This window comes from Eucyclogobius newberryi, unplaced genomic scaffold (genome assembly GCF_026437365.1).
Source record: "Eucyclogobius newberryi isolate DKJ021-1_F unplaced genomic scaffold, fEucNew1.0.hap1 SCAF_1, whole genome shotgun sequence".
Lineage (NCBI taxonomy): Eukaryota > Metazoa > Chordata > Actinopteri > Gobiiformes > Gobiidae > Eucyclogobius > Eucyclogobius newberryi.
The window spans coordinates 32,910,680-32,930,009 of NW_027315723.1; the positions used below are offsets into that span (position 1 = coordinate 32,910,680).

At 45.1% G+C, this 19,330-nt stretch overlaps 1 protein-coding gene across 1 annotated transcript; it reads left to right on the top strand.

Annotated features, from left to right (window-relative positions):
- Nucleotides 1-10,646: 10,646 nt before the first annotated feature.
- On the top strand, nt 10,647-15,975 carry il17a/f3 (interleukin 17a/f3). The gene is made up of 4 exons (XM_072451670.1): nt 10,647-10,690; nt 11,594-11,787; nt 14,933-15,076; nt 15,633-15,975. The coding sequence occupies exons 1-4, from the start codon at nt 10,682-10,684 to the stop codon at nt 15,757-15,759; spliced, it is 474 nt and encodes a 157-aa protein (XP_072307771.1). The 5' UTR covers nt 10,647-10,681; the 3' UTR covers nt 15,760-15,975.
- The last annotated feature ends 3,355 nt before the right edge of the window (nt 15,976-19,330 follow it).

The window sequence follows — 19,330 nt, forward strand, 5'->3', positions numbered from 1 at the left end:
CACTTAAAAGCGACTCCTGAGAAGCCTCCTGCTCATTTCCAGGGAAATTATCCTTGGGCTGTAATGTTCCAGTTTTGCATAAGCTCTATTCATCTCCATGGAGAGTGTGTAGAAGTTTGGCTTTAACTTACTATTTCCATGCATTATTCAGGTGAACTTCCACCTCCCGAAAGTCACATACTGTTGCTTTAACTCCTCTAATGAACTTTTAACCGTTTTTCCTCATCAGATTACTCAAAACTGTATTTTGATTGATTGGTTCATGTTTGAGTTAATCCTGTATTATCAGCTGAGACTTGAGTGCTTGGAAAAAATCCTGTTTTCACCTATCCCTTATCCCCGCCCACATCCCTGTGCTTCAAATAAAATAAAGACTTTGAGTGACACAAAAATAAAACAAAGACTTTGAGTGACACATAGCAGGTTCTTAAATGTCACGTAGCCACTTTTACCAAACAGAAGCAAGTGTCAGTGTGAAGAGGCGGAGCTTATCAGATCTGCAGGTTTGAACAGGAAGTCAATGGACCTGTTTAAGCCCTTTGTGATCAATATAAAACATGAGGATCATAGTCTGTTGAATAAATGTGTCTTCAGCTTCAGCCGAGGGAGCAGAAACATTATTTAAACTTACATGATTATTTTAGTATTTACAAATGTATTTAAAGGGCTGTTGTTGGAAGCATGTCGTAAACATATATGACTCCAGAGCTCTCATCCTTTGTGAAAAAAAAAAATCCAGAATTCCTGTCCAAGCTTTTACGCCTCAAATAATATATCAATATGTAAAATGGAACAGTTGAGGCTCAAGATACAACCTCATTTCATTACAAAGAAGATGTGTAAAACATTTGATTTGAACAAAGCAGTTTTAACCAGTGTCTGGCATTTACTTTAGTCATTTTGGTCTTAACCACAAAAATCAGTGCAGAGCTTTGAGCTTTTATCATGACCAAGTTCAGTTTGATACTGACGAGGTTTTCCACTTTCAACATGAACAAGAGGCTCCACTACACAATGATAAAATCTAATGAGGTTATTGTTTAACTTGTCAAAAAATATAATGATGTAAAATCCCGGTTTTATTTGATGCAGCGCGCGGAAAAGCAATCCAGTCAGATTCTGGAATACAATGGGATCTATTGAGATACAGCGGACATAAAAGGTTTACACACCTAAAATATCAGCTTTTGTGTTGTAAAAAAAGATAAATCATTTGATTTCAACTTTTCCCACCTATAACGTATAAATCCTTTGGTGAGGGGGGAGTAACAATATAACTTTTATAACTGGAGATGTGGTTGTGTTCAGAATCGACCAATCAAATTCAAACTCATGTTAAGTAGGAGTCAACACACACCGCCATCATTTAAACTGCCTCTGATTAACCCCCAATAAAGTTCTGCTGTTCTAGTAGGTTTTTGTCAGTTGCATCTCACGGCCGAAGCCATGGTCCACAGAGGGATCACTCAGGAGAAGGACTTTAGATATACCATGGTCCACAGAGGGATCACTCCGGAGAAGGACTTTAGATATACCATGGTCCACAGAGGGATCACTCAGGAGAAGGACTTTAGATATACCATGGTCCACAGAGGGATCACTCAGGAGAAGGACTTTAGATATACCATGGTCCACAGAGGGATCACTCAGGAGAAGGACTTTAGATATACCATGGTCCACAGAGGGATCACTCAGGAGAAGGACTTTAGATATACCATGGTCCACAGAGGGATCACTCAGGAGAAGGACTTTAGATATACCATGGTCCACAGAGGGATCACTCAGGAGAAGGACTTTAGATATACCATGGTCCACAGAGGGATCACTCAGGAGAAGGACTTTAGATATACCATGGTCCACAGAGGGATCACTCAGGAGAAGGACTTTAGATATACCATGGGACACAGAGGGATCACTCAGGAGAAGGACTTTAGATATACCATGGTCCACAGAGGGATCACTCAGGAGAAGGACTTTAGATATACCATGGTCCACAGAGGGATCACTCAGGAGAAGGACTTTAGATATACCATGGTCCACAGAGGGATCACTCAGGAGAAGGACTTTAGATATACCATGGTCCACAGAGGGATCACTCAGGAGAAGGACTTTAGATATACCATGGTCCACAGAGGGATCACTCAGGAGAAGGACTTTAGATATACCATGGTCCACAGAGGGATCACTCCGGAGAAGGACTTTAGATATACCATGGTCCACAGAGGGATCACTCCGGAGAAGGACTTTAGATATACCATGGTCCACAGAGGGATCACTCAGGAGAAGGACTTTAGATATACCATGGTCCACAGAGGGATCACTCAGGAGAAGGACTTTAGATATACCATGGTCCACAGAGGGATCACTCAGGAGAAGGACTTTAGATATACCATGGTCCACAGAGGGATCACTCAGGAGAAGGACTTTAGATATACCATGGTCCACAGAGGGATCACTCAGGAGAAGGACTTTAGATATACCATGGTCCACAGAGGGATCACTCAGGAGAAGGACTTTAGATATACCATGGTCCACAGAGGGATCACTCAGGAGAAGGACTTTAGATATACCATGGGACACAGTGAATTACCAAGAACTGGACATTCCTCCAAAATGGATTAAAATACTAGAAGGAAACTGGTCAGGGAAGCTTGCCACAGCAACATTAAAGCTGCAGGAATTTCTGGCATTTACTGGCTGTGACTTTTTTTATATGTCTGGGCTAAAGGGAAGTGTGGCAAGACCTTATCCTTTTATTACAACGAAGAAAATCGTAGCCAGGCTAAATTCTTAAAAACACATTTGAAGCTTCCCAAAAGTATGTGGTGGTTGTGAAATTGTGTTTGGGTTTGTTGAAACCATGGTACGTTTGGCACAAAAGCAACACTGCACATCACCAAAAGAACACCACACCCACATGGAGGTGGTGACAACATGATTTGGAGCTATTTTTCTTCAGCTTTAACTGGGGCCTTAGTGAAAAGGTTGTGAATTATGAACAATTCCAAATGTCAGTCAATGTTGGCACAAAATAAGGCCAGAAAGCTTAAGATGAAGAAGATATTTTTCTTTCAAGGGAGCAAATATTGCCAAGTCAGGCTGGGCCGTGCTGACAGACTCCTCTCCAAAAGACTGAGTGCTGTAATCAAATCAAAAGGTGCTTCAATAAATTATTTAAGGGTGTGCACAGTTCTGAAATGATTTTTTCTCATTTGTTTACATCACAAAAAACGGTGTATAATATCCACTGTATATGCTCAGTGCAGCACGTGGCTAGCTCAATGTTAGCTTCAGTACATCCTGTTTAATTCATCTTCATTCACTTTATTCCAGACGTGAGCGCTGTCATACGACGTAATCCTTCTTCCGGTTGTTATAGTTACCACAGGGCTGCAAATCCTGAGGTTCTACACAGACTAACAAGGCGTTTCCAGGGAATCAGTGCATTGTTGACTCGTTGATCACATGAACATTGGACATTTTACTCAAATCAAACCACTTTCTAGCCTGTTTTAGTATCTGAACCTGGGCAACAAGAGGCAAAAGGGCGCGGGGCCGAATAAGGTCAACGGGGTTTTCACTTTGTCAGGCTAAAATGAATAAATACTATATTATTATAAGATCAGGCAGTGAACAGTGAGTTGTGGGAGGATGTCTCTGAAAACATGTCAAAGACTTTACAAAGCAGGTGAATACTTCAACAAAGGACCCTTGTGTGTTTATAAAAGGACGTGTTTTTTCTCAATGCTAACGCTAATTGTATTCTTGAGGCATACGATATTAAGAATAAATAAAACTAATTAATTGAATGAACAGAAATAATTATGATCATCAATTTGGACAATTTTATGTTTAAAATGGAATTGATTTAGTTTAGGGCTATTTTACATTTGAATAAAGGTTAGCTTTAGCTGTGAGAAAGGTTAGCGTAGCAAACTGTTGCCGTGAACAGAGCGTGTGAGTTCACCACCTTCAAGTCACAACACAACACGCAGGTGGAATAACTACAGCTAACATGCTATATATTACTTTATCTTTATATATGTTTATTTTAAGTTTAATATGAGTCCAACATTGGTGAAAACCGCCTTTAAATGCTAATTAACCCAAGCAAACAGATCCGAGCAGACAAACATTAAGCACAAGTGATTTTAGTGTAGTATTGTCTGTGTTTTGGGACTGGCAGGTCTGAGATTTTACGCTTTTGTCAAAAATAAACTTTTTGATACTTTCTTTAACAAACTCTATTTAACTTAAATTACAAGCGAAATAAAGCTACAACTGACAAAACATTTTTACTGTGTCTGGCGTCTTAAATTATGAAAATATAGTCACGCTAACGACGAGGATTCTTTACTCAAACTGGGGAATGACATTTTAGGTATAATCATGTTTAAGTCAGTCTGAAATCGAATGCAAACACATGTAAGATAGTTAAATAACGCTAACACTGGGGGAAGATGCAGATGACATTTTGTTTGCAGGGGCATGACTCAAAAGTACAGGTTTCAAGAACACAGACAAATTCCCACACGTCTCTGTCAAATACAGCTCATTATTTCAATACAGCGTCTGTGGTTTGATTGTAGCTGTGGCCTCTGCTTCCTGAGAAGGCTCCAGATCTTATCTCAGAGATGCTCCTTTCACAGGGCCACAGTCAGCACCTTCCTGACCCACATTCACTCATGGGTGACTGTGGGTGACTGTGGGTGACTGTGGGCTTGTGACTCAGCACTAAACTCCAACAACACAGCAGCAGCTTAATCTCTACATAATCATGTGTGAGATAATTGTTTTAAAGGACAAGTATTTACAGTGGCTCTGTGGACAATTTATAAACCTGAAGGTTGGAGGTTATTCCCTGGTTCCCGAAAGCTGATTTTTCATTCATTTTCCTCAGAAATGTTTGTAAATGTTGACCAAACAGTTGTCATGCATTTAGATTATATTTCTGTGTCATATTTATTATATGGGTCACGATGTTCTTACTGAGTACTTTCTCATTATCTGTGAACTGGTACAAAGAATCATAAAGCTGACGTCATGCCATTTTATCAGACCCAAGCAACAGCTGTATAAAACACACAATGGAAGGGAGATCTCAGCTGCCAGACGTGCAACATGCTACTGTTTATGCCTGTTTGCATCAATCAGAATCAGAATCAGAATCAGAATCAGAATCAGAATCAGAATCAGAGTCAGAATCAGAATCAGAGTCAGAGTCAGAGTCAGAAAAGGTCAATTGCCATTTGCCAATGAACAAAATTCACAAACATAGGAACTTGTCCTGGTGATTCGGTGCAACACAAACAACAAAACATTGAACAATGAATACAAAACGGCATGATACGTAGTGAACAGTGCAGTTAGTGCAAGGTGCTTAAGTAAAGACCATGAGAACGATCCTCGCCTCTTGCAGTCTGTTAAAGACTAAACTTCAACATGTTTGAATGTTGCTCCAGGCTAATCAGCTCTGTGTTAAGTAATGCACACAAGCCCTATCATTTTATAAAAAATGTGTTTCTTAAACTTTCTAAACAAAGTTATTAAAACATTTTAAGTCCTACAACCACATTATGCACACCAGTTACCACATAACTGCTTAGCCTCTGCCATGCCTTTTATCTCTTATTATACTATAGGAATTTTTCGAAATCCCTCTGGTGAAAATTCATGTGGGCCATGGCTCTATCCATGTGGGCCATGGATCTAGCCATGTGGGCCATGGATCTAGCCATGTGGCATGTGGGCCATGGATCTATCCATGTGGGCCATGGATCTATCCATGTGGGCCATGGATCTATCCATGTGGCATGTGGGCCATGGATCTATCCATGTGGGCCATGGATCCTTCAGTATGATGGTGTTGATGAAAGGTGCCAGTGACATCACTTTTAGGCCTGTTAAGCACATGTTACTGAGGTGGTCTTATGGGCAGGTGAAATATTTGCTGTTAAACTCAAAATGCATAAGATATACTAATATTACTTTTGTTTGGTGTGATAGTCCCTGTGGTAAATAGTTTTATATCAGTCAAATTTGTCTTTCTTGAAAAACATTTAAAAATTATAGAAAGATCCATCCATCCATCCATTTTCTGCCGCTTATCCGGGGCCAGGTCGCGGGGCAGCAGTCTGAGCAGGGACTCCCAGACTTCCTCCTCCCCAGACACTTCCTCCAACTCCTCCGGGGGGATCCCGAGGCGTTCCCAGGCCAGCCGAGAGACATAGTCTCTCCAGCGTGTCCAGCGTGTCCTGGGTCTTCCCCGGGGCCTCTTCCCGGTGGGACATGCCTGAAACACCTCCCGAGGGAGGCGCCCAGGAGGCATCCGGAACAGATGCCCGAGCCACCTCAGCTGGCTCCTCTCGACGTGGAGGAGCAGCGGCTCTACTCCGAGCTCCCCCCGTGTGGCCGAGCTCCTCACCTTATCTCTAAGGGAGCGCCCAGCCACACAGCGGAGGAAACTCATTTCGACCGCTTGTATCCGCGATCTTGTTCTTTCGGTCACTACCCAAAGCTCATGACCATAGGTGAGGTCAGGAACGTAGACCGACCGGTAAATAGAGAGCTTTGCCTTTCGACTCAGCTCCCTCTTTACCAAAAACGATCCGATGCAGCGACTGCATCACTGCAGCCGCTGCACCGATCCGCCTGTCGATCTCACGCTCCATCCTTCCCTAACCCCCGGTTACTCCCCACCCACCTGAAGAGGGCAAGCCAACTTTTTCCGGTCGAGAACCATGGCCTCGGATTTGGAGGTGCTGATTCTCATCCCAGCCGCTTCACACTCGGCTGCAAACCGTCCCAGTGCATGTTGCAGGTCCGGGTTTGATGGAGCCATCAGGACAACATCGTCAGCAAACAGCAGAGATGGAATCTTGTGGTCCCCAAACCGGACACCCTCCGACCCCTGACTGCGCCTAGAAATTCTGTCCATAGAAATTATGAACAGAACCGGTGACAAAGGGCAGCCCTGGCGGAGTCCAACATGCACTGGGAACAGGTCTGACTTACTGCCGGCAATGCGAACACTGCTCCTGCTCATACAGGGACCGGACAGCCCTGAGCAAAGGGCCCCGGACCCCGTACTCCCGGAGCACCCCCCAAAGGACACCCCGAGGGACACGGTCGAAAGCCTTCTCCAGATCCACAAAGCACATGTGGACTGGTTGGGCAAACTCCCATGAATCCTCGAGCACCCGATGGAGAGTATAGAGCTGGTCCAGTGTTCCACGAACCGGACGAAAACCACTCTGCTCCTCCTGAATCCGAGGTTCGACTATCGGTCGGATTCTCCTCTCCAGTACCTTGGAATAGACCTTACCCGGGAGGCTGAGGAGTGTGATCCCTCTGTAGTTGGAACACACCCTCCGGTCCCCCTTCTTAAACAGAGGGACCACCACCCCGGTCTGCCAGTCCAGAGGCACGGTCCCCGACCGCCACGCGATGTTGCAGAGACGTGTCAGCCAAGACAGTCCTACAACATCCAGAGACTTTAGGTACTCAGGGCGGATCTCATCCACCCCCGGAGCCCTGCCACCGAGGAGTTTGCGAACAACCTCAGTGACTTCAGCTTGGGTGATGGATGAGCCAGCCTCTGAGTCCCCGGTCTCTACTTCCTCTTCGGAAGACGTGACTGAGGGATTAAGGAGATCCTCAAAGTATTCCTTCCACCGTCCGACGACATCCCCAGTCGAGGTCAGCAGGCCTCCACCCGCACCGTAAATGGTGTTGGTGAGACACTGCTTCCCCCTCCTGAGGCGCCGGACGGTTTGCCAGAATTTCTTTGGTGCCGACCGATAGTCCTCCTCCATGGCCTCCCCGAACTCCTCCCAGGCCCGGGTTTTTGCCTCTGCGATAGCACGAGCCGCGGCTCGCTTGGCCGGCCGATACCCGTCGATGACCTCCGGAGACCTACAAGCCAGGGTGTCCTGATAGGCCTCCTTCTTCAGTCTGACGGCATCACTTACTTCCGGTGTCCACCACCGGGTTCGGGGGTTGCCGCCACGACAGGCACCGGAGACCTTGCGACCACAGCTCTGAGCAGCCGCATCAACAATGGAGGCGGAGAACATGGTCCACTCGGACTCAATGTCCCCAGCCTCCCCAGGGACATGGGAGAAGCTCTCCCGGAGGTGCGAGTTGAATACCCTACTGACAGAAGGCTCCGCAAGACGTTCCCAACAGACCCTCTCTTCACCCGAGTGTCCAAGACACGCGGCCGGAGGTCAGATGACACGACAACAAAGTCGATCATTGACCTCCGGCCTAGGGTGTCCTGGTGCCACGTGCACTGATGAACACCCTTGTGCTTGAACATAGTGTTCGTTATGGACAAACCGTGGCTAGCACAGAAGTCCAATAACTGAACACCGCTCGGGTTCAGATCGGGGAAGCCGTTCTTCCCGATCACCCCTCCCCAGGTGTCACTGTCATTGCCCACGTGGGCGTTGAAGTCCCCCAGTAGAACAACGGAGTCCCCGGTCGGTGCACTGTCCAGTACTCCTCCCAAGGACTCCAAGAAGGCCAGGTACTCTGCACTGTTGTTCGGCCCGTAGGCCGCCACAACAGTGAGAGACCTGTCCCCCACCCGAAGGCGGAGGGACGCGACCCTCTGGTTCACTGGGGTAAACTCCAACACGTGGCGGCTGAGCTGAGGGGCTATAAGCAAGCCCACACCAGCCCGCCGCCTCTCCCCGCGGGCAACAGAAAGATTTGAGTTCTAAAACAGACTCCCTCTGTCTGTCATCAATGAGCAATTTTTCAGAAATGCAGAGTGTTGTGAGATAATGTCCTTTGGCCCAACCTTTTGTGACACGATAGACTTCTTGTCTCCAGTTCAAACATGGATCCTCCTTTCAGCATATAACTGATCATTACATGTCTGTGCTGTGATGCTTTTGTGAACTGACTTGATGCAAATGTGTCCAACTCTCCTTGTTCCTATATTGAGATTGTAATCCTTTTGTTTGGATGTACTGTTGCCATTTTCCTTCCTGCCTGTATACTTGTGATTTTTGTATATTGAAGTAGGTCATGTGACCATCTGCTTGACCTGTAATCTATAAGATGAACGTGGGTCCCTTTATTGAGACCAGTGCAGTGTAAGGACAGATGAAACGAGACGTGTGTGAGGAAGAGATTCATTCTGATTGTACACAGAATTAAACTATTCTGTTCTATTGTTTTACTTTACTTCTTTATATCGTTAGAGGAGAAATTCCACAAGGGGCAAAACATTTGTCCGATAAACAATCATTTAACAAAATAAAGGTGCCACCAGGTATTGTTGAATTGCCAAATTATTATTATAATATTAACTATTGTGTAATGTACAGTATATGGTTTTTGTCCCTTTACATATTTCACATCTGCTGCTCACGTCTAACAAGGAAGTAACACGATAAACGTTACCAAAATATTCAAGCTGTTAAAAAGTAAGCAACGATTTTAGCTTAATCTTAAATATCATTTCCCACATGGTGAAACGAGACCATGGTTTAATATTTCCATCCATCCAGGTTTAGTCCCAGTTATTTGTTTGTTGGTTTATTTAGATAGTTGCACTTTGTTTTCTGTTGTGGTTTGTCATCAGAATTGTCTTATAGAAACTGAAACCTTTCGCTGGTATTCAGGGCATTTGACTGTACAGTGTTCATTTACCATAAAGTACAATAAGATGGTGTTAACCACAAGATCAACTAGTTATTAGTCATGTGCATAAAGTACAAGGTACTGTAATCAATGAAAGAGGTTTGATCCTGCACTCTGCTGAATAAAATCAACACAGTAAATATACAGTCCATCCAAAAGAAAAAGTGGCTAAGCAAATACCTTAGGGAAGAGCTTCCTGCGGGATATTTGCTGCATGAGTTTCTTTCAGGTCAAATCATTGGTATCAAGCAGAGAAAATATCTAAGGAGAAGCAGAAACTACTACACATCTGCAACACTTGGAAATATATTCATTTAATATTGCAGAATCGTATTGATACCATGCCACAGTGAATACGAGCTGTAATCAAAGCTAAAGGCTTGAAATATTAGCGCGTGTCCCCCTTTTTCTGTGGCGATATTTTGGACAGGCAGTGTATAACAAGCCTCAGTCCTCTTTAAAGTTATTGTTCATTATGTTTATGGCCAGAGGATAAAAACTCTGCTTAAAATGAGAAGACCACCTTTCCAGGGTTGAATATGTTGAAATAATCAACAGTCCTAGAGTCGGTGTTCTCCCTCATTCCTCCAATAGTGCCCCATCGTAGAAAAATATTCCGTTGTAGTCATCTGGAGTCTGATTTGATCCTGTTCTGAAAAAGCCCTGCCCACCTGGTGGAACCTCCTGATAATAGCCTGTCCTGTTCTATTTGTTTTATGTTTCCTGAAACTAATCTTCTCTGTTACCCTAACAGCCCTGTAACGGCCCATGGGAATCATATTGTTAGCTGGCTGCAGCTCCCACATCCCTGATGAGTAGCTGTAGGACCTTACAGTCCTAGACAAAAATATGTGTCAAAAGGTAATAGGGTCAGGAACTGGGAAACAAACACCAAGGCAACTTATGTAAGTAAAACAAAAGAAACAAGTGAGCCAGAGACAGAGGAAGGAACACACCCTCCATGTGCAGAGTATAAACCGTGAGCACGAACAGAGCAGACCAGAAGAGCGGAGGGAGCACTGACAACATGAGACTGGTGAGTACAACTTTTAATGGAGCTTAAAACACATTAGTTAAACTACAGTTTAGTTTCAAGACCGTTTGCAAAAGGCAGATTCTGTGCACCTTTTCACTTTACTTTAGTGCATGTCTTAAGAACTAAACGTGGCTTTTGGCAGAGCATGCATTGTTCTGTTACTCAAACAACGGTTTGTTTATTTGTTTTTTTAACTCATATTTCATAAAACGGAACAAAAAACAAGACACAGAATATTAAAATAATGTAGCTGGTGAATATTTCTGTCATATTTGTCAAATTTATATCCAATGTTTGATAAATATGTTCCAAATGTATCCATCTATTGGTTCCATTGCAGGAGTTTTATGTCTCAGATACATTATTGGGATGTTGATGTTCATCATTTGCAGCGCTTCATTAATCTCAGTCATGCCCTTTGACATGGTGTAAAATATCGGATCCTTTTTTCCAACAGAATTCTTTCCAAACGTGAGATTTTGTGTGAGATGTGCATGTGTTACAATTCTTCATCTGTTTTTACAAGCTCTTTCTCCACTTATTTTGGCTCTATCTTCTTGACTGAATGTTAAGATCAGTTATACATTATAGAGTTCTAAAATGATTCCTTTGCAGAGTTCTGATTTGAAAATATATATATTTGTTTTGAATACATTAAGCATGATGCATGGTCAGGTAAAGTTTGGGACATATTGTCCTTCTATAAAGTGTGTCTTAGCTAATCATCTTGATTTTATAGGCAATTTTATTGCATTTTCTGTATTTTTCTAACCTGCTTTATCTCACATAACGGTAAAACATGAATTGCAAGTCACATCCAGAATCCTCTTATAGTACTTTTAGGTGTAAATAACCATTATATAAGTATTACCTTTCTTTCTCTGTTGTGTGTTTGTGTTTTAGTTGTTCAGAGCTGTTTTGCTGCTGGCTCTGCTGGATCCTCTCCGCTGTAGAGAGTCCAAAAACAACCTGCCCAAAGGAGGCCGAGTTAAAGGTCGCACCGTGAAACTGTTCATGGACCCGGCCCACACCCCAAGACTCTCCCCTCCCTCCAGCGCCAAGACGGCCAACCTGTCTGTGTCTCCATGGGTCTACAGGTACGTGTCCCCATGGGTCTACAGGTACGTGTCTCCATGGTTCTATAGGTACGTGTCTCCATGGTTCTACAGTGTCTCCATGGGTCTACAGGTACGTGTCCCCATGGCATGGGTCTACAGTGTCTCCATGGGTCTACAGTGTGTCTCCATGGGTCTACAGGTACGTGTCTCCATGGGTCTACAGGTACGTGTCCCCATGGCATGGGTCTACAGTGTCTCCATGGGTCTACAGTGTGTCTCCATGGGTCTACAGGTACGTGTCTCCATGGGTCTACAGGTACGTGTCCCCATGGGTCTACAGTGTGTCTCCATGGGTCTACAGTGTGTCTCCATGGGTCTACAGGTACGTGTCCCCATGGGTCTACAGGTACGTGTCTCCATGGTTCTATAGGTACGTGTCTCCATGGTTCTACAGTGTCTCCATGGGTCTACAGGTACGTGTCCCCATGGCATGGGTCTACAGTGTCTCCATGGGTCTACAGTGTGTCTCCATGGGTCTACAGGTACGTGTCTCCATGGGTCTACAGGTACGTGTCCCCATGGGTCTACAGGTACGTGTCCCCATGGGTCTACAGGTACGTGTCTCCATGGGTCTACAGGTACGTGTCCCCATGGGTCTACAGGTACGTGTCCCCATGGGTCTACAGTGTCTCCATGGGTCTACAGTGTGTCTCCATGGGTCTACAGGTACGTGTCCCCATGGGTCTACAGTGTCTCCATGGGTCTACAGTGTGTCTCCATGGGTCTACAGGTACGTGTCTCCATGGGTCTACAGTGTCTCCATGGGTCTACAGGTACGTGTCTCCATGGTTCCACAGTGTCTCCATGGGTCCACAGTGTCTACATGGGTCTACAGGTACGTGTCCCCATGGGTCTACAGTGTCTCCATGGGTCTACAGTGTGTCTCCATGGGTCTACAGGTACGTGTCCCCATGGGTCTACAGGTACGTGTCTCCATGGTTCTATAAGTACGTGTCTCCATGGTTCTACAGGTACGTGTCCCCATGGGTCTACAGGTACGTGTCTCCATGGTTCTATAGGTACGTGTCTCCATGGTTCTACAGTGTCTCCATGGGTCTACAGGTACGTGTCCCCATGGCATGGGTCTACAGTGTCTCCATGGGTCTACAGTGTGTCTCCATGGGTCTACAGGTACGTGTCTCCATGGGTCTACAGGTACGTGTCTCCATGGGTCTACAGGTACGTGTCCCCATGGGTCTACAGTGTCTCCATGGGTCTACAGTGTGTCTCCATGGGTCTACAGGTACGTGTCCCCATGGGTCTACAGTGTCTCCATGGGTCTACAGTGTGTCTCCATGGGTCTACAGGTACGTGTCTCCATGGGTCTACAGTGTCTCCATGGGTCTACAGTGTCTACATGGGTCTACAGGTACGTGTCTCCATGGGTCTACAGTGTCTCCATGGGTCTACAGTGTCTACATGGGTCTACAGGTACGTGTTTCCATTGGTCCACAGTGTCTTCATGGGTCCACAGTGTCTCCATGGGTCTACAGGTACGTGTTTCCATGGGTCCACAGTGTCTCCATGGGTCTACAGTGTGTCTCCATGGATCTACAGGTACGTGTCTCCATGGGTCTACAGGTACGTGTCCCCATGGGTCTACAGTGTCTCCATGGGTCTACAGTGTGTCTCCATGGGTCTACAGGTACGTGTCTCCATGCGTCTACAGGTACGTGTCTCCATGGGTCCACAGTGTCTCCATGGGTCCACAGTGTCTCCATGGGTCTACAGGTACGTGTCTCCATGGTTCCACAGTGTCTCCATGGGTCCACAGTGTCTCCATGGATCCACAGTGTCTCCATGGGTCTACAGTGTCTCCATGGGTCCACAGTGTCTCCATGGGTCCACAGTGTCTCCATGGGTCCACAGTGTCTCCATGGGTCCACAGTGTCTCCATGGGTCTACAGTGTCTCCATGGGTCCACAGTGTCTCCATGGGTCTACAGTGTCTCCATGGGTCCACAGTGTCTCCATGGGTCCACAGTGTCTCCATGGTTCTACAGTGTCTCCATGGGTCTACAGTGTCTCAATGGGTCTACAGTGTCTCCATGGGTCCATAGTGTCTCCATGGTTCTACAGTGTCTCCATGGGTCCACAGTGTCTCCATGGTTCCACAGTGTCTCCATGGGTCCACAGTGTCTCCATGGGTCCACAGTGTCTCCATGGTTCTACAGTGTCTCCATGGGTCCGCAGTGTATCCATGGGTCTACAGTGTCTCCATGGGTCCACAGTGTCTCCATGGGTCCACAGTGTCTCCATGGGTCCACAATGTATCCATGGGTCCACAGTGTCTCCATGGGTCCACAGTGTCTCCATGGGTCCACAGTGTCTCCATGGGTCCACAGTGTCTCCATGGGTCCACAGTGTATCCATGGGTCCACAGTGTCTCCATGGGTCCACAGTGTCTCCATGGGTCTACAGTGTCTCCATGGGTCCACAGTGTCTCCATGGGTCCACAGTGTCTCCATGGGTCCACAGTGTCTCCATGGGTCTACAGTGTCTCCATGGGTCCACAGTGTCTCCATGGGTCCACAGTGTCTCCATGGGTCCACAGTGTCTCCATGGGTCTACAGTGTCTCCATGGGTCTACAGTGTCTCCATGGGTCCACAGTGTCTCCATGGGTCCACAGTTTCTCCATGGGTCCACAGTGTCTCCATGGGTCCACAGTGTCTCCATGGGTCCACAGTGTCTCCATGGGTCCACAGTTTCTCCATGGGTCCACAGTGTCTCCATGGGTCCACAGTGTCTCCATGGGTCCACAGTGTCTCCATGGGTCCACAGTGTCTCCATGGGTCCACAGTGTCTCCATGGTTCTACAGGTACAATCCTCTTGTCATCCAAAGATATACAATAAGACGACCTCAAGCTTGTAGTTTGTTTAGAGCCTGATCTAAGTCCAATAAGTCCAAACTAGGACTTATAGGATTGTAACAGGAACACTGGGTCTAAACTCCCCTTTAGTTCAATCTATGGAGTGTAAATTGTACGGACTTGTAATACATATATTGATACAGAGATGAAGATCATCTTTTACACAACATAAATTAAATACAATGTGCATAGGAGTTTAGAATGGAGTATTACGAAAGTCTTATTTTCCTCTTCGCTTGTTTGTGTTGTGCAGAACGGAGTGTGTGGACTCTCGCGTGCCCCGGTGTCTGTCCCACGCACACTGTCTCACATCGGGTTGTGTGAACCCCGAGAGCGGCCGAGAAGACCTGTCTCTGGAGGCCAAACCCATCTACTATCAGCTCCTGGTCCTGCACAGGTACAAGGCCACTATGGGATTCTCATGATCAATCTGTAAACGTAGGCTACGCAGGCCACTTTGACCTGATCCAGACCAAATATTTTCTTTGCTGGGCTTTTGTGTCAAATGTTTGCAAACCACTGAACGAGAGCGCCATCTTTTTGTCAATTCAAGACACAAATTCATTTTTACTTGTTATTTGTAATTGATAATTATGCAGATAAGTGTAATTTTAAACTGTAATCTAAGGTTTAACGTTTTCTCTCTTTATCACAATGTTTTCAAAGGCCAAATGTATTTGACAGAAATCAAAATATGACTCCACAAGACACGATTTTCATTCATGATAATATCTGTCAGAAGATGCTAACAAAAAGAAATATACATTTTGGACATTTTTTGTGTCAATAGTATACATATTTTTTTCACATAACTCTGCCAATATAAAAATAAAAATAGTGTCCAAAAAATAAAAAAATAAAAATGATTGTTATTATTGTGCTGAATTTTCACTCTTGTCGTATCTTACAAATGGAAAGGCAGACGATTTATTCCTGGTGTATTTCTCCTGCAGAGTCCCACGACGCAAAGCTCGTCGAGGTAAAGCGTTCCTCCAGAAGAGGTACGACTTCAGACTGGGCTCTGAGGTTGTGTCTGTGGGCTGCACCTGTGTCACGCCCAACATGCTCCCACACAACTGACACAACAGTGCCCCCCTATGGACACGCCATGTAATGCTACGTAAAGGGCCTGTATCTGAGATTCATTTATTTATTCCAGTCGAGATAGATGTTCTTCACGTCATGCATTGTTCGGTAAAAGCGGTTAAAAATACAGAATGTTTAGTCTATTTATTTTACAAAGTATTATTAGAGGTGTTGTGCCTGATTTTCACTGTCATAAAGTTTGAATGGATTTTTTGGCCCAAATCTGAGTCTTATTTCCACTGCCGATTAGTCCTGCCACGTATCAATCATAAAACGCACCTATCGCTCACCTGCAGCCGCGTGCGGCTCGTCCCACATTTCCGTGTGTCTAAGCGCATTGATCTATCATAATATAGTTCCCTCAGTGTGCGGGACAAAATGAAGACGGAGAAAGACAGTTCGAGCTGACTCATAAGAGATGGAAATCTACGGGAGACGAGAGATGCGATGTGATCCGTCGCGCTAATAAACAAACGCACGTGTGTGTTGTATCAGTCCGCACGAAAAATTGTCCATTGCGCCCTAACCCTAACCCTATGTTAAATTAACTGAACTAGTCAATTTTAAACTCTTTGTACTGGTCCACATGTATCGCTCACTAACCTAAGGCCTTCTCAGCATCCTAATTATTTAGTTTATAAGCGCTTTTCACTAAAACCAGAGCAAGTTTTGCTAACGCTAACAACAACTAGCATGCTAACGACGTCTAGCACACTAACAGCGCATTAATGATGGGCAGATCAAACCAAATATCAGTATATTAATACTGACTAAGGTATCGAAAAGTTTAAATTCTCATGCTAAAATATAAAGGAAAAATTATCAGATTTTCTGATAAAATTTGTTATTTTTAGACTATTTATAAAACAGAATACAAATATTGTGTTTCTCTATTTGGATGTTAAATACTGTGACTTGTTTACGTGTCAAACTATGACATTGAAATAACCGGTTGCTCCTTCTATCAGACAGTATTTCATTTTCATTGTGTAGCTCTTCTGTTGGAGGCTGTTCCACCTTCTGTTGGAGGCTGTTCCACCTTCTGTAGGAGGCTGTTCCACCTTCTGTAGGAGGCTGTTCCACCTTCTGTAGGAGGCTGTTCCACCTTCTGTAGGAGGCTGTTCCACCTTCTGTTGGAGGCTGTTCCACCTTCTGTTGGAGGCTGTTCCACCTTCTGTAGGAGGCTGTTCCACCTTCTGTTGGAGGCTGTTCCACCTTCTGTAGGAGGCTGTTCCACCTTCTGTAGGAGGCTGTTCCACCTTCTGTTGGAGGCTGTTCCACCTTCTGTAGGAGGCTGTTCCACCTTCTGTTGGAGGCTGTTCCACCTTCTGTTGGAGGCTGTTCCACCTTCTGTTGGAGGCTGTTCCACCTTCTGTTGGAGGCTGTTCCACCTTCTGTTAGAGGCTGTTCCACCTTCTGTTGGAGGCTGTTCCACCTTCTGTTGGAGGCTGTTCCACCTTCTGTTGGAGGCTGTTCCACCTTCTGTTGGAGGCTGTTCCACCTTCTGTAGGAGGCTGTTCCACCTTCTGTAGGAGGCTGTTCCACCTTCTGTTGGAGGCTGTTCCACCTTCTGTAGGAGGCTGTTCCACCTTCTGTTGGAGGCTGTTCCACCTTCTGTTGGAGGCTGTTCCACCTTCTGTTGGAGGCTGTTCCACCTTCTGTTGGAGGCTGTTCCACCTTCTGTTAGAGGCTGTTCCACCTTCTGTTGGAGGCTGTTCCACCTTCTGTTAGAGGCTGTTCCACCTTCTGTTGGAGGCTGTTCCACCTTCTGTAGGAGGCTGTTCCACCTTCTGTAGGAGGCTGTTCCACCTTCTGTTAGAGGCTGTTCCACCTTCTGTTGGAGGCTGTTCCACCTTCTGTTGGAGGCTGTTCCACCTTCTGTAGGAGGCTGTTCCACCTTCTGTTGGAGGCTGTTCCACCTTCTGTTAGAGGCTGTTCCACCTTCTGTTGGAGGCTGTTCCACCTTCTGTTGGAGGCTGTTCCACCTTCTGTAGGAGGCTGTTCCACCTTCTGTTGGAGGCTGTTCCACCTTCTGTTGGAGGCTGTTCCACCTTCTGTTGGAGGCTGTTCCACCTTCTGTTGGAGGCTGTTCCACCTTCTGTTGGAGGCTGTTCCACGTTCTGTTAGAGGCTGTTCCACCTTCTGTTGGAGGCTGTTCCACCTTCTGTTGGAGGCTGTTCCACCTTCTGTTAGAGGCTGTTCCACCTTCTGTTGGAGGCTGTTCCACCTTCTGTTGGAGGCTGTTCCACCTTCTGTTGGAGGCTGTTCCACCTTCTGTAGGAGGCTGTTCCACCTTCTGTAGGAGGCTGTTCCACCTTCTGTTAGAGGCTGTTCCACCTTCTGTTGGAGGCTGTTCCACCTTCTGTAGGAGGCTGTTCCACCTTCTGTTGGAGGCTGTTCCACCTTCTGTAGGAGGCTGTTCCACCTTCTGTAGGAGGCTGTTCCACCTTCTGTTGGAGGCTGTTCCACCTTCTGTAGGAGGCTGTTCCACCTTCTGTTGGAGGCTGTTCCACCTTCTGTTAGAGGCTGTTCCACCTTCTGTTGGAGGCTGTTCCACCTTCTGTTGGAGGCTGTTCCACCAGCCCGTCTTGTGGAGATGAAATGTTCCGCAGTGGCATCTTTTCTATCTTACAGTTATCTCAAAAAACGTGTATTGTTATTGAGAGTGGGCTCGTCTCTGCACAGATCTGACTCAGCGATAAAGCGCCAAAGCAATATAATTTCCATGGAGATAAGGAAATGAAGATGTCGTGCCCCTTTAAGATGTTCCGGAGTTGATACATTAAATGTATCAACAATTTTATATTGTATTACATAAAAATCCAATGATGGTCTGTTTAATTACGTAAAACTAACCACAGTGAACCTTTAAAGACAGTAGTGTTCATAAATTGTGATCAAACTTGTGATGTACATTGTATTGAATAAGGATAATAATATTAATTTAACTCACAAACCTAAGCACAATTTCTGCCTTAAAGTTTTAGGTTGTTTAAACACACTGAGATATATTAAAATAAATCATAAATGTAAGTTACACCAATTGTTCTAACTAGACAATGTGAGTTATTACCACTTCGTACATCAGGTAAACAAATGACTTCATTAAGAACGTACTGTCTTCCCTTATGATAACTTGGACTCATTCTTTCAAGGTTTGTTTTTTAAAGGCAGAAATTAAACTCACTTTAAATCAGTTTACGGTTATTAGTTACAACTAAACTGTTATAAACTCACACTATCACTCGACCATTTTACATTTTGTTTTGATCACTGGGACACATGAGTTTAAGCCTTAAAACTCACACTATATCAATATTTGTCATTATATACACTCCTCACCTTGTTATGACAAAGAAATGACAGATAATCAGATACATTTTTCTATTGTGAAACGTAAATATAATGAAGTGAAATGCGGCCCTCTACAGGTCGCTTCATGCTTTACATTTAAATGTTATTTATGATATTTTGTTATTTAGTGGAGGTCGCGGGGCACTGAGCCGGGATTTTGAGCCATAAATCAACAATAATTACATTGAATTCAAAACACATTTTAAAATGC

Bases quoted from the DNA above. Each gene is read 5' to 3' on its own strand.
- il17a/f3 (XM_072451670.1), top strand. The intron at 11,788-14,932 runs GTACGTGTCCCC...TGTGTTGTGCAG, and splicing joins GTGTCTCCATGGGTCTACAG to AACGGAGTGTGTGGACTCTC. The intron at 15,077-15,632 runs GTACAAGGCCAC...TTTCTCCTGCAG, and splicing joins CAGCTCCTGGTCCTGCACAG to AGTCCCACGACGCAAAGCTC.